At 39.9% G+C, this 13,962-nt stretch overlaps 1 protein-coding gene across 1 annotated transcript; it reads left to right on the top strand.

Moving 5' to 3' along the window:
• The first annotated feature begins 6,378 nt into the window (after positions 1-6,378).
• Positions 6,379-13,014, top strand: htr2ab (5-hydroxytryptamine (serotonin) receptor 2A-b). Its single transcript, XM_084129553.1, has 4 exons — positions 6,379-6,509; positions 6,770-7,390; positions 11,424-11,624; positions 11,779-13,014. The coding sequence occupies exons 2-4, from the start codon at positions 7,015-7,017 to the stop codon at positions 12,567-12,569; spliced, it is 1,368 nt and encodes a 455-aa protein (XP_083985679.1). The 5' UTR covers positions 6,379-6,509; positions 6,770-7,014; the 3' UTR covers positions 12,570-13,014.
• The last annotated feature ends 948 nt before the right edge of the window (positions 13,015-13,962 follow it).

Below are 13,962 nucleotides of genomic sequence, written 5' to 3'. Positions count from 1 at the left end.
TTGAGATAGTGGGATGCTTCTGATATGGATACAGACAGGGTGATGTAAGTCTTCAACAAACTCGTTCATCAGTTTGTGGAAACAGAACTGACACTCTGTTGCCTTGGTAACCATAGATTTCAACCCCCTTTCCAACCCAGCACTCTCTCACACACTATTATACCAGGGGTGTCAATTATTTTTATCTGTATAGAGTGCAACAGTCGGGTTCCAAAAGTAAAAACTCCATTCATTTTCTCCATAGGGAAATTGATTTTTAACGATAACGTAGAAACATTTAAAGACAGCCTTACTGTTAGCTACAAGGTTGTTAATCAATGGCCCGCATTATTTCAACTTAATTTTAAAATAATAGTGTTTAACAGTGGAATTTGTGGTGAAAACTACATTACCTGTACAGAAAATTCCACCAATCTTTAGATCTCTTAAGCTCCGCTAACTCCCGACCGTAAATGACATAAGTCGGTCTCCCTATGCTCTCAATATACTTAAAAATTCTTAATATGCATATAGTGCAATAAATATATTGATTATGTATATAACGTATAACATTTTTAAATTAGTAGTTTTATATTTCTCCATAATTTTTTATTTGACTATGCTGTTCACAATGATTCATGGGATTGTAGTTTTTTTCCCTCCAGCAAGCAATTTTGCGTTTAAAAAAGACGTCTAATAGCCGTCCAAACACAGCCCAGAGTCCAGACGTCTAAAACAAGCCAAAATTTGGGCTGTCAGTGAAAATTTTGTAGACGTCTAAACCATATAGCCCAATAATTTTTTTGCTGAAAAAGTGGGCGGGCACTAATGCACTCTATTTTGTCCTTTTCTCCTATGACTGTTCTAATAACGTACTCAGTTCGTAACGTCGGTTCCCTGAGATAACGGGAACGAGTATTGCGTCGCTAGACGCGATGGGGAATTGCACAAGCCAATTGGCTGAGCAGTGTAATCTGCACAAACCTATGGCGATGCAGCGTATCTGCGCGAACCAATCAGCCCACCAGAATGGGCGGAGCATCCGTCCATATAAACTGGCTCATCTCGTCTCAGGGAACCGAGGTTACGTTAGTAACCGAGTACGTTCCCTATATCAGTATGTTTCACTTGTCGCAAGACACGATGGGGAACCAGTCCAATCGTTGATTGCAGAATGACAATTGTTCTAAGGCCCTAGCCTAAGACACTCGATATAAGGGCCTTAGAGGGCCTTAGGGCTAATCAAGGGCAAGGTATTCACCCGACTATAAAAAAGGGGCTCAGACCCTGAGTCGGAGCCTCCAGGGGAATACTAATGGACTGAGCTCACTCTGAGGTCAAACCCAGCTAAATAGAGAAGACTCGTGCTTGAAGTGTAGGAACGTCCGAGTTGTAAAACCTGGCGAAAGTGGACGGCGAGGACCAGCTGGCCGCCGCACAGATGTCGCCAATGTATACGCCACTGACCATGCCCAGGAAGAGGCCATGCCTCTTGTGGAGTGAGCTCGCACAGGCCATTGCAATGGCGTCTACTATCCAGCAGGATAATCTTTACTTTGTGACCGGATGCCCTTTGTGCGGCCTCTGAAACACACAAAGAGCTGCTCTGAACTGGGCAGAGCACTCTATATACTCTTATAGGGCCAAACGGGGCAGAGTAAGTGTAATTCTTGCTCGTGTGTTGTATAGGTTTGGGTGATAGGCCCATACTATTGGGAAGAGGAAAGTGCTCTCTTTTCGAGTATTTTTGTTTTTTATTGTGTTCTCTGTAACAGCGGTCAATAATATATAATATAATATAATATAATATAATGCCGAAAATGCCTTTTATGCCGAAATGAAATTTAAAATGTCATGTAATAAAAAGGTATTACAGAGTCTTGAAGTTATCCTTTTTTGATGATATTTTTTCATAGATACTGTATGAGCCTACATTAAGGATTTAGTAAGTTGGATTTTGAAATGTTAATTTTAGTTTAATAAGTGAAATTTAAATCATTTCAGCTCACTTTATAAGGTTGATAGGAGTCTGCAGATTTTGAAGCTACAGGCAATGTGTTCTGACATGATTGTTATGATTGTTTGTGTGTGTGTGAGTCTGTTACTCCCTAGGCTCACTGTCACCACATAACATCTACTTTATAGTTGCACAAGCCGCTAATATAATTCAAACAGATTTTAATGTGATTGAGGGCTTGTATCTGAATACACATGGGACGTGCTAATTGGTTGCCATGAAGTATTTATCAGATAAACGAGAGCCAACAGTCTCCCCAGCTGGTGCAGGCTTGTCGACTGTGGGTTCGCCTGAGAAATGTGTGTTTGTTAGATCACACTGTGCTTGTGGGAACTAAAGGAGACAGCAGAGATTCTTGAGTAGCAATGTTTGCAATTACAACATGCTTGATTGTGTTACACCTGCACATGTGCATATATGTGTACATTTGTGTGATCATACTGTAGTTTTCTAAAAAGAGGACACAGTTTTTCATATACCTTTTTCTTTTCAAGCACCTTTTACCTTTTTAATGGTCAAGTAAAAGGCCTTTTCTAAAAAATGAAAAATTCTAAAAACATCCCTCTTCGGGTTGTGGTACACACGATTCTTTTTGCTGTGAAATCCATAAATTATGAAATCTAAGCATTTAAATATAATCTTACTAAGACATACTACTGGAAGATATAGAGTGACTGATTTCTATTGCCTATGCATTTTATCTAAGTGGTCTGCTGGACTGTTATAACGATCTCATTTACTTTACAAGCTATCAGAATTTTATCTTTTTGGCAATATAAACGGGCCCGGTTCCAGAATCAAATCACTGAGGGTGCTTCTGAAATTAGTGAGGGTCCTCTAGTAAAGTGCAGATGTAATGTGTAAGCAACGGCTCCACCATAAAAAGAACAGCAATGTACAGTGAGACATTTAAGATTATTTATACGAGTCATTACTTTTACAAATAATTGGAATAGAATTTCAAAAATATTTTGTTACGAATATTAGTCTGCATTTACGTTGCTTAATGCGTATCTATTTTGATATGCCATATTTCTGTCCCATGCTATGTTTATCACTGTCAAATCATTGCAATTTCGAGAGTGAATCCTGCATTCATATGTATATGTAGATGTCACTTCAGAAACTTTGCAGCATGTAACTGGCCATCGGTCCTCTGAGCAGCATGAAAAACAAAACTTTTATTCAATGCATTATACAGTATAGCCAATAAAGCGAGCAAAGTACACTCCCTTTATAAGCACTAAAAAGTTGTCATTCATCTCAGTTGATCGATACCTCACAAAGTTCCATCAACCGGTCCTGCATATTATCAACAAATGCACCAAAAGTACATTTTTGCTCAGTTTGGACCTCTGAATAACATTAAGGTGTTTTTTCCTCTTAAAGTTTATGCTCCATATTATCACTATATTTTACTATATGAACCATTTTTTTTGTAAGGGTGTCCGGCGTTCTTCTTCCAAGTGATGAAGGTCTTCAAATTTTCTTTTGTAATTCTTTTGTGAATTTACATTTTTGTTTGGGCATTGAACAGTACAGCACAGCTTTGGTTCTGTGCTTCTTCCAGACCTCCCGCAGTTAAACGTATCATGTTCTCCACACCTGGTGACTTTAGGAGCGCTAATGGGGGTCATAATCACAGCAGAGTGTGCAGAACAGAGTCTGACACCTGGACCACATCTCGCTCCCCTTGTCCTGCTTCCAGGTGAGCAATTACAGGACCGCCGGGAGCCTCTTGACACACACACATTCTTAATCCAGCTACTTCTTATTCTCACACACACTATCCTTCCATTACCGGAGGAGTGAGTGAAAGAGAATGCTCTATCAGTCTGTCTGCCAGCCGAGCGATCCATCATTTATATGGATGGAGACAGGCAAGGTGGGAGTTTTTTCCCTAGCTCTGTCCTCTACAGTTTGAACACTTTCCTTCTGCTACTGTACATCTGTTTGCCCTCTCTGGTCCGTCCTTCACTTTGCCTTTTTCATCACAAACCTTGGACAGTATAGGTCCAACGATCTATGGATTTTCTGTTTACGCTCTTTTCACTCTTAGGTTGTCTCTCCTTCTCTTACTTTTCTTTTTCTCGCCATGTTTACCCAGGTTTTACTTTTTCTTAGTCCTGCCTTATTTTTACTCTTCTTTCTGTTCTGTATATATTTCCCTCTCTTCAATCTTTACCTTAATCTATCTCTCCCAATTTTGCCTAGAGGAAGAAGTATCTCATTTTCTCCCCATTTATGATAAAAGTGAGGATGTATTCTTGGACAATATTAAATATTAATTCACAATGTGTATTAATAATGCATTATTAATATCCTGTGATGGCAAAGGTCTTCTGTGGAAAATTTATCAATTTACCTGGATTATTTTAGGTTATATCCTGAGGGAGTGGGGATCAGTGGAACACCTTTTGCAGGATGACAAATGTCATGTTCTTTTCATAAAAATTTGCTTTATTAATGACACAAACTCCTGGTTTTGCTGTAAGTGCATAAAAGCTCAGGATAAAAAGGGTAAATGGGACACACAGAAAAGGTTCTTCAGATTATTACAATTTTCTTTACACAAAAAAAAACAAAACAGTTCTTTTAAGAACTGATCACTGAAAGGTTAGGGAACCAAAAATGGTTCTTCAAGGGCAATGCTGTGAAAAACCTCTTTTGGAACCTTTATTATTAAGTATGTTGTTTTTGCAAATATTTCCCTAATTCATTTTCAATTACCTGAGCTTGCAGGTTCAAGAGGAATATTCATCCGAAATAAAGGGAATGAGAATTTGAACAATGCTCTATCCAGAGGTCTCACACTATAGTTTATCCTTAAACCCCACACGGAGGTATTTCATATCTGGGGGAAACTATCTCTTAACATTCCCATTTTTTTAAGTCGTCTGGTGCAGGACCAACTCTGAATTACACAATTTGACATCTGCCATCTTCACAGTTTTGAGTCAATTTGAGCTGTAATGCCATGTGACTAAACAGCTGTACGAAAATGACATCATGACAGTGCTGATTGGCTGATGGTAACACAACAATGCACCTTGTCGCAAAAATGAGCTGTGATGTGAAAGGCAGCAAATAAACATATAAAAGTCATGCTTTTAAGAACCAACAAAAAAAAACTGGTTTGCACTGACAAACAATGTAATATATATCTAAAAAAATTGTTGATATTAAATAAATCAATGAAAATATTAGGCTTATTTATATTATGTCCATTTACATAGGTGTCCATGAGCAAGACACCTAACCCCAGCTGCTCCCGACGAGCTGGATGGCGCCTTGCATGGCTGACACCGCCGTCGGTGTATGAATGAGTGAATGAATGGGTGAATGTGAGGCAATATGTAAAGCTCTTTGGTGGCCATAGGTCTGTCGAAAGCGCTATATTAATGCAGTCCATTTACCATTTATATTATAATCAACTCCAGCACCTTTTTTTCATATCATATGATGTTTTATTTACAAAGTTCTGGAGGAGCACGTTCAGATAATTAACCTAATTAACATGGAGGAGCGCATTCAGTCAATCAACTCAATTTACAAGATAAGAGGTAAATATACAGCAGAATTTCCTCTGTTCCATGACTGTTTTCCAGCATCCCTTCACCACTCAATCTCCTCACTTCTAACTATTCATATCCTAACCTGGGATGGGGGAGTACTCTGAGTTCGGGCCAAATTCCGAGCTCGGAGCCCTCCCCAGCTCGGACAGCACGCCAAATACGCATATCCTTTACTCTATATAATTATATGTAAGTGTGAACTCGTAAAAAGTGAATTGGTGCTGTATTATAGGCCTATAAATAACATTGGACCCCATTGACTTTCACAGTAAGGACAAAAAAAACTGAGACAATTTTTTTGTGTATATAGACTTCACATTGTTAATGCATATAGGCATTTTGGGTATGTGATATAAATGATAACAGAATTTTCATTTTTGGGTGAACCACCCCTTTGATGGGCTACCTGCTATTTTCATGGATGTAAACACCTGATTTATACTAAATATTGTTCTATATTTGTAATGGTTCCGGTTTTCCTGAAATTCCAATAAGGTTAAATGGGGCATTCCATTAGATTCCTCCGTTGGTTTCCTGCCTGAAGAGCGTATTTGAATATCTGTGTAAATGTGTGTGGAAAAAAAAAATAGGTTCATATGTCTTTGTTCCAGTTGACAAGTACCAAAGGGACCATTCAAAGACAAGTCTTTCTGGAAGAAGCTCAAACAGTCTAGCTTTAGTTACAGCTGGAGAGAACTATCTGCAGAGAGAGAGAGAGAGAGAGAGAGAGAGAGAGAGAGAGAGAGAGAGAGAGAGAGAGAGAGAGAGGAGAGGAAGGGAGGGAGGGAGATAAGAGACCGAAGTGCTGAAAAGAGAAAGGATGAATGGAACAGGACCACATGTTGGGTTGATGTGACAAGCATGCATCACCAGTGGCTCATTCTCCAGCGCTGGTGTTCGGAGTGACAGGAAACCGGAAAATACTTCTAGATTAAACGGTAATGTATATGAACACAACATAAACACAGAGTTTGATGTTCTACCTACACTTTTTTAGAATCAGTCTAGCTACTGGAGCCACTAGACTGAGAATTGTGGTTGCGTGCAATATGTGTTCATGTGGGAATGAAGCAGTGCGTAGATAGCATGTTTCGTGTGTTTATGTGGTGTTTTGTTTAAACCAGGACAGCTGAAACATCAGTGCGTTCCAGTCTCTCATGTGTTCTCATTCTTTCTTTCTCTCTCATTAAAAAAGCAGCTGTAAAGTTCCCTCCTCTATTCTGAATCACAATCCATCTGCCCAAGGAGCTTTAAACATCTGTGTACAACAACCATCAACAGCGGTGTGGAAAACAGGAGGCTGTTGAAGGTGACTGTGAACATGTTGTCGATCTCAAACCGGAACCTTTTGGGCTGCACAGACCTGGAGTGCCATGGAACTCTTCAACTGGACCATCAGTTCCGTGAAATAATCGATGTCGCATTTGAAAAAATAGTCCTTTAATGGCCCTGAATGGGACGACTGCTGAACTCAGATCCTCTGGGATATCGACTGAGATTTTGAAGGACAAAAGCGCTGAACATTGGCTCATGGAGCAGAAGGTGTCTGCAGTTCTCAATAACTCAATGGATTTCAATTGTAGTGAAGACAGAAATAGGTCGGTCGATTTGACCTTTAACGGCCAGAAGAACTGGGTGGCTCTTTTGATTTCGCTGGTCATAATCATCACAGTGACAGGAAACATTCTGGTCATCATGGCAGTGAGCTTGGAGAGGAAGTTACAGAATGCCACCAACTACTTCTTGAGGTCTTTAGCCATTACAGACATGCTTCTGGGTATCCTTGTAATGCCAGTAGCCATGCTGACGATACTCTACGGTGAGTTTCTTTACATTTTTACATATCATCATTTGCAGTAATACACAACAGAAGTCTATGGGACAAGGCATTTCCTCAAAATAACTGTTAAAACAGACAAAGTTTTGAAAGTATAGCCTAAAGACATGAACATTATTCATGTTAACATAAGGCTAACGTGATACAATGGATTACTAACCTTGCGATGCAAAGTTGTGTTCAGTCTTTCAACTCCCATCATTCAATTTTAAGCCAACTAATATGCACAAGGATAGCACAGAGAGAATGTTTACAACAGGGGTGCCCAATCCTGTTTTTTGAGATCTACCTGCCTGCAGAGTTCAGATCCAGCCCTGATCCAACACACCTGTCTCTAATTATCAAGTGCTCCTGAAGAACTTAATTAGCTGGTTCAGTTGCGTTTGATCAGGGTTGGAGCTAAACTTTGCAGAAAGGCAGATCTCCAAGAACACGACTTTATGTGCAAAACTGCAATAACGCATGTAACATTTTGCGAAAAAAGCACCGTTTCCATCCAGTTGAAGAGAACAAAAACGTCACTTCCTGATAAACTCACTAAGAAAAATGGAAGCTGATGCAGTAGGAGAAGCCACTATATATAATAATGTTTATATATATAATATATTACTCCAGAGTGTGTGCAGACGAAATGCAATAAACGTGTTCCTGTCTTGCTTTCTGAGGCGGATGCCTGCTGTTTGGGAACGCAGTCGTATAAGACAGTTCTGGGAGGACGACAGACATTCTGGCAACTCGGCATTTCAGAATGACCAAAACAGCTTTTTAGATGCTGTGCAATGAGATCAATCCACTGGATGGTCCAGTTATGCCGTCCCATTGCAAAGCCACATGTCTTTTTCGATGCACATCGAGGAAATGATTCGTAAATGTGTTTCAATCATAATCAAATTTTTTTTTACCCGACTCAGTTGAGCGCATAAGGTTTTTATGAGCGTTTTTAGAATTTATGCGCATCTTGGCATTTCTAGGTAATGTGTAATACTTTTTGAATAAACATATTAATACTATTTTAACCAAAATAAGCACCAAATATCCATAGTTAAAATAAAAAATGTTGTTTTTAAAATTAAAATCAAGCAAAGATTTACTTAATTTTACATTGTATAATAATAGTGGGTAGAAAAAGATACACTGTCAAATTAAGGACAACTTTTTTTATTCAATTTCGGAAACAACATTTTGTCTGTCACTATTTATCTCACACAGTATATCACAACACAAGAGTCCAATTGCATACACAATAATAATTTGTTACATTTATATAGCGCTTTTCTGGGTACTCAAAGCGGGGGAAGGGGGGAATCTCCTCAACCACCACCAATGTGCAGCATCCACCTGGATGGTGCGACGGCAGCCATATTGCACCAGAACGCCCATCACACACCAGCTTACTGGTGGAGAGGAGACAGAGTGATGAAGCCAATCAGTGTATATATATGGGGATGATTAGGAGGCCATGATGGACAGGGGACAATGGCCTAATTTGGCCAGGATGCCGGGGTTAAACCCCTACTCTTTTTTCCGAAGGACATCCTAGGATTTTTAATGACCACAGAGAGTCAGGACCTCGGTTTAACGTCTCATCCGAAGGACGTTGCTCTTTGACAGTATAGTGTCCCCATCACTATAATGGGGCATTAGGACCCACACAGACCACAGGGTGAGCACCCCCTACCGGCCTCACAAACACCTCTTCTAGAAGCTGTCTATTTGGGTGTCCTTGGCAGCAAAACGTAAAAAAGAAAAAGAAAAAAAGATTTAAATAGCTGTAGTTCAAATAGTAATTTTATTTTGTTTTTAGCATCTACTGCCAAAAATATCGGGAATGCCTGAACTATTAACAACATAGGCGCATTTTCCTTTGTTTTTTCAAACAGGGAAAAATCAACCATAATTATTTTCTGCCATAATCAACACAACAGCATGGGTGATGCCATTTCTTAACATAGATAGATCATAATTCTGACCTCTGTTATTGTCGACAACATGCCCCAGATGCTGTTGAGAGACATTAAGTTGTTTAGAAGCCAGATCATTCCTTTAAACAACACAAGTTGTGTCAAATGGTTTTTTATTTGAGCTGTTTTACAGAATCAGCACTCATTAGATGTCTCCAGTGAGTTTCTTCCATGTCAAAGGTGTAAATTGCAAACTTTCTTGTGTTATAACATTTGTATCTCTGGAAAAAGATGTATAAACAATAATTAGGCCTCCATACATTTTGCTGGAAGGTGATTTATTTCAGTGGATAATGAGTGTGTGTTGGGCCGTCTGGTGTGTCCTAAATTAGTCTGCTTGTATTCACGCATGGGGAGAGAAATCCCTCTTCCTACTCCTTCCAGCGCTTTGATGAGAAATTAATTATGCAGTAACGATGCTGCGCTTTGGTGTGTGTTTATGCAGCAAAAATTGTTATGCTTCCTATTTGATGTACTGAATAGTTTGACCAAAGAGAATAAAACACGCCACTCCCTGTTTCTATCAGACGTATGTGTTTTTTTTGGTGTTATGACAGCTGGCGTCGTATGGACAGAATTCTGATAACACACAGCTAAATTATTTATTTAGCTTCTTTCTTCTTTTACTGGTGGAGTTGATCATTTATAGATCAGAATCTGACATGAAAACCTAGACAAAACAAAGTCTGCCTAAAGCACTCATAACACATTGTTTCTAAATCAAACATGCAAACACGCAATGCAGAACTCATTGTGAGTGACAGCAGCTACAAGATCCTGTATCATCTTTTGCCCCCTGAAACAGGTTATTCCCGCATGATGTAATGTTATTATATAACCGGTTGAGATCTGTTGAATTTATATAGCCTACATGAAACTCCAGGCACTGATAAAAACAGGGCTCTCTGTTTCAGCTGAACCTGTTCTGAGAGTTCTGGGAGATTCTATGACTTCACAGTTCGAAGCACACCATTGAGTGTGATGGTGCTATTGATGACTTCCACTGTCTCATCAGCACCCGAGAGTCTTCTTTTCTCTCATCTTTATTCCAGAACACATTTCTTTGTGTTTAGATTCAATCTGTAGACACAGTGGCTTCCAAAACATCATGTTCTTTGTAAGTCAGCAAACTAAAAGGCTGATTCTCATGAAATACAACACTTTATTTTGCCAGTGACTACTGGTACCTTCCTTTTTCAAGATTATTATTGGTGGTAATGGACTTGAAGAAGCAAAACATGTTTTGGATATGAAAAGTTCAGATTAACAGTAGTTATGTATTAGCACAGTTGTGTGTCAGCAATTACTAAACATCTCAGTTCTTGCTCCTGTATAGTGCAAATTCCATTTAAAAGGGTTATTTAATATGTTTACTTTTTATTTTACCCTGAGGTCCAATTATGATGTAAGTAAAGGTTTTGGTAGCACTTCATTTTACAGTCCTGTTCCCCATGTACATACTATGTACTTATTATAGTAATTACAATAAATGGGTAATAACTATAGGTACTAACCCTGAACCTACCCCTAAACCTAACCTTAATGCATGTAGTAGTTCTTAGGTTAGTACACTGATGTCCCGTAAGTGCACATACTGTAAAATAAAGTGCAACCAGGTTTTTTGTATCCCGAACACACACTTTACAACTTTTCACCCTCTCTCTGACCCTTAAAATTAAAAGTCTGTTTTTATTTAGTTTGCTGCTGTTCCTTAAGACTCTTTTAAGACCATTTGAATGCCCTCTTTGCCCTTCCATGAATGTTTGGAAGATTTAAAATGTTTTTGGAAGAAGTCTCTTATGCAACATTATGATGTAAAAAGAATAAAACAATATTTAAGATTCTGCACTAGCCTACTTGTAGGTCACTAATCAAAAACAAGTAAATTTGTAGTTCTGACAATGTGAACGTCCTGTACAAAAAAGTCAGATTTACTTGCTCCATGAAGGATAAATGTTGACCAATGAATATTCAATATTATATGACTGTAACCAATGACACACAAGTATTTGCTTGACCCGAATGTGACACTTTTTGTGTCTCTTATGTGTTAGGTTACACCTGGCCACTCCCCCAGGCCTTATGTCCTATCTGGATCTACCTGGACGTTCTCTTCTCCACCGCCTCCATCATGCACCTGTGCACCATCTCTCTGGACCGATACATCGCCATCCGTAACCCCATCCACCACAGCCGCTCAAACTCTCTTACTAGAGCCAGAGTCAAAATCACAGCAGCCTGGACCATCTCTGTGGGTAAGTTCAAGATCGCTCAAAGCCAGTAGGAAATTGCTTTCCAGCTCATTTCTGAAACGCTAAACAACTGAGACTGCATCTATTAGCACTGGTATGCCAAACCATAGCACCAAGCTGTCTTCTTACTCTCATTTTTGTCTCCATCTGTCTCAAGTTATCTCCATGCCTGTCCCAGTTCTCGGCCTGCACGATCACTCCAAAGTCTTCCGGAATGAAAGCTGCCAACTGACGGACAACAATTTCGTTCTGATTGGCTCTTTTGTGGCGTTCTTCATCCCGCTCATCATCATGGTCGTCACCTACTTCCTCACCATCCGTGCTCTGCAAAGCGAAGCGACTTTGTGCCTGGACCAACTCGTTGTGCGGCCAAAATGGTCGTCCACTATACTCCTCCCTCGTGGCTCGCTCTCCTCCGAGCGTCTCTTCTCGCGTTCGTCTATCTGCCGTGACAGGGCTTCCAGCAGTCGCTCCATGCAGTCCCTCAGCAATGAGCAGAAGGCGTCTAAAGTGCTTGGCGTGGTCTTCCTTCTGTTTGTGATCATGTGGTGTCCATTTTTCGTGACAAACGTGATAGCGGTGGTGTGCGGCTCGGCGTGTGACGAAGATTTGGTGGGGGGACTGATGAACGTGTTTGTTTGGGTGGGTTATCTGTCATCGGCGGTCAACCCTTTCATCTACACGCTCTTCAATAAGACTTACCGTGCCGCTTTTGCCCGGTATATGCGTTGCCGCTACCGTGAGGAGAAGAGGCCTCTGCAGATGATACTTGTCAACACCATCCCTTCTCTGGCATACAGTACCTCCGGGATTCCCTTGAAGGTAGAGAACTCATTAAGGAAGAGGGCAGAGGGCAGCCGGTCTGGGAGCATCTCCAACACAGATAGGTCAAACTCTGGAAACACACAAAACAAGCAGGAAAGGGATGAGGTAGTAAGCCATTTGTGAGACTAGAGCCAGACTCCAGAGGGTTTTTAATTATGGCTCACATCAACAGACCTTAGAGACTGTCTTTTTGAAGGTGTAAAATCTTGAAAAATTAAGTCTTTTATTTTCATGTGTCCACCTGTGCAGCATAGCACAGTCAGCAGATGGTACTCCCTACGGCTCAAAGCCAAAAGAGAAGACGGATGCTTTAAATTGTTCCAACAGCAATAAAGTTTCACAACTCTCTTTGTGGGACTAACCATAAATTTCTGTTTATTTTGTACAAGATTTGTAAAAAAAACTCACTGTATATGTTTACTTTACACAAATATCCACTGTATGAATGAAATTTTCTCACTTTATCTTGCCTCTGGTGAGGAATAGTTTTATGTTCATTAATTTATTATAGATTGTATTGTGAAGACCTGTTCATGATATGTGGGTAGATTAAATAAATCGTACAAGGAAGATTTGATCGCTTTCTTGAGACAGACTGGTTTATGGTCTGTTCAAAAGAATGGGATTTGGCAAACGAACTCGCAAACAATTCACCTCGAATCATTAAATGCCATCTGAATGAAAAACAAATGCAGACAAAGTGAAGGGGGAGGCCAATAACAGACCAACTTGAGACACTGAGGAGTGTTAAATGAAAGTGTCTAAACAGCATTTGATTTTTAAACTTGCCAGACGTACAAAACACTTTGTTCTCAACAGATTTGTTTGGACATAACATGGCAATTCTGGTGGGTGAGTGCCTTGTGTCAACAACCTTGGCCACTTCAATTCAGGGCTGTGTATCACCAAATAATTTTAATTACCCTGCAAAAAAAAAAGCAGCAGCATGAATTCCATGTTGGTCCAGGCAGGTTAAGGCTGGTAAGAGCTGTTATAGTGCTGGTCTAGGTGGACCAGCATGGTCATGCTGTTCTCAAGTAAAATTCAGCTTGTGAAGCTGGTTTACCAGCACTCCCACTCCCCATGCTGCGGACCAGCAAGCAGCAGCCGGCATCCCCATGCTGTTCCCAGCATGCAAAACATGCTGGTGACCAGCAATGCTGGATTTTCAGCAGGGTAGTCTGGAAAGGCTTTTTAAATGACTGCATAATTATATTGAGTATGTAAAAACTTATAGCCTTTATACTATATATATGGAAAAATAATTATGATATACAATGATGGATGATTTTTGGACTTCATTTATCATTCTACCAAATGCCAGTGTGTGTGCACTGGTTGAATTTGTAGGTTGCATTTTCTGTGGCTACAGATGTCATTGCTAATTAAAGACAATTGAAATTTCATGACAGTCATGTGACTGTGATGTGAGAGGTCAGATTATCCACTCATCTAAGCAACGCAACACAACGTGGACATATACTTCTCTGACTCTAAAGCCAATGTACGGATCCAC

Source organism: Abramis brama (genome assembly GCF_963993115.1).
Source record: "Abramis brama genome assembly, chromosome: 11".
In the NCBI taxonomy this organism is placed as follows: Eukaryota; Metazoa; Chordata; class Actinopteri; order Cypriniformes; family Leuciscidae; genus Abramis; species Abramis brama.
The sequence above is the reverse complement of the archived record's forward strand: the minus strand, read 5'-3'. Positions and strand labels throughout refer to the sequence as shown.

Coding starts and splice junctions, on each gene's coding strand:
- htr2ab (XM_084129553.1), top strand. CDS start 7,015: ATGGCCCTGAATGGGACGACTGCTGAACTCAGATCCTCTGGGATATCG. Junction 7,391..11,423: donor CATGCTGACGATACTCTACG/GTGAGTTTCTTT, acceptor CTTATGTGTTAG/GTTACACCTGGCCACTCCCC. Junction 11,625..11,778: donor AGCCTGGACCATCTCTGTGG/GTAAGTTCAAGA, acceptor ATCTGTCTCAAG/TTATCTCCATGCCTGTCCCA.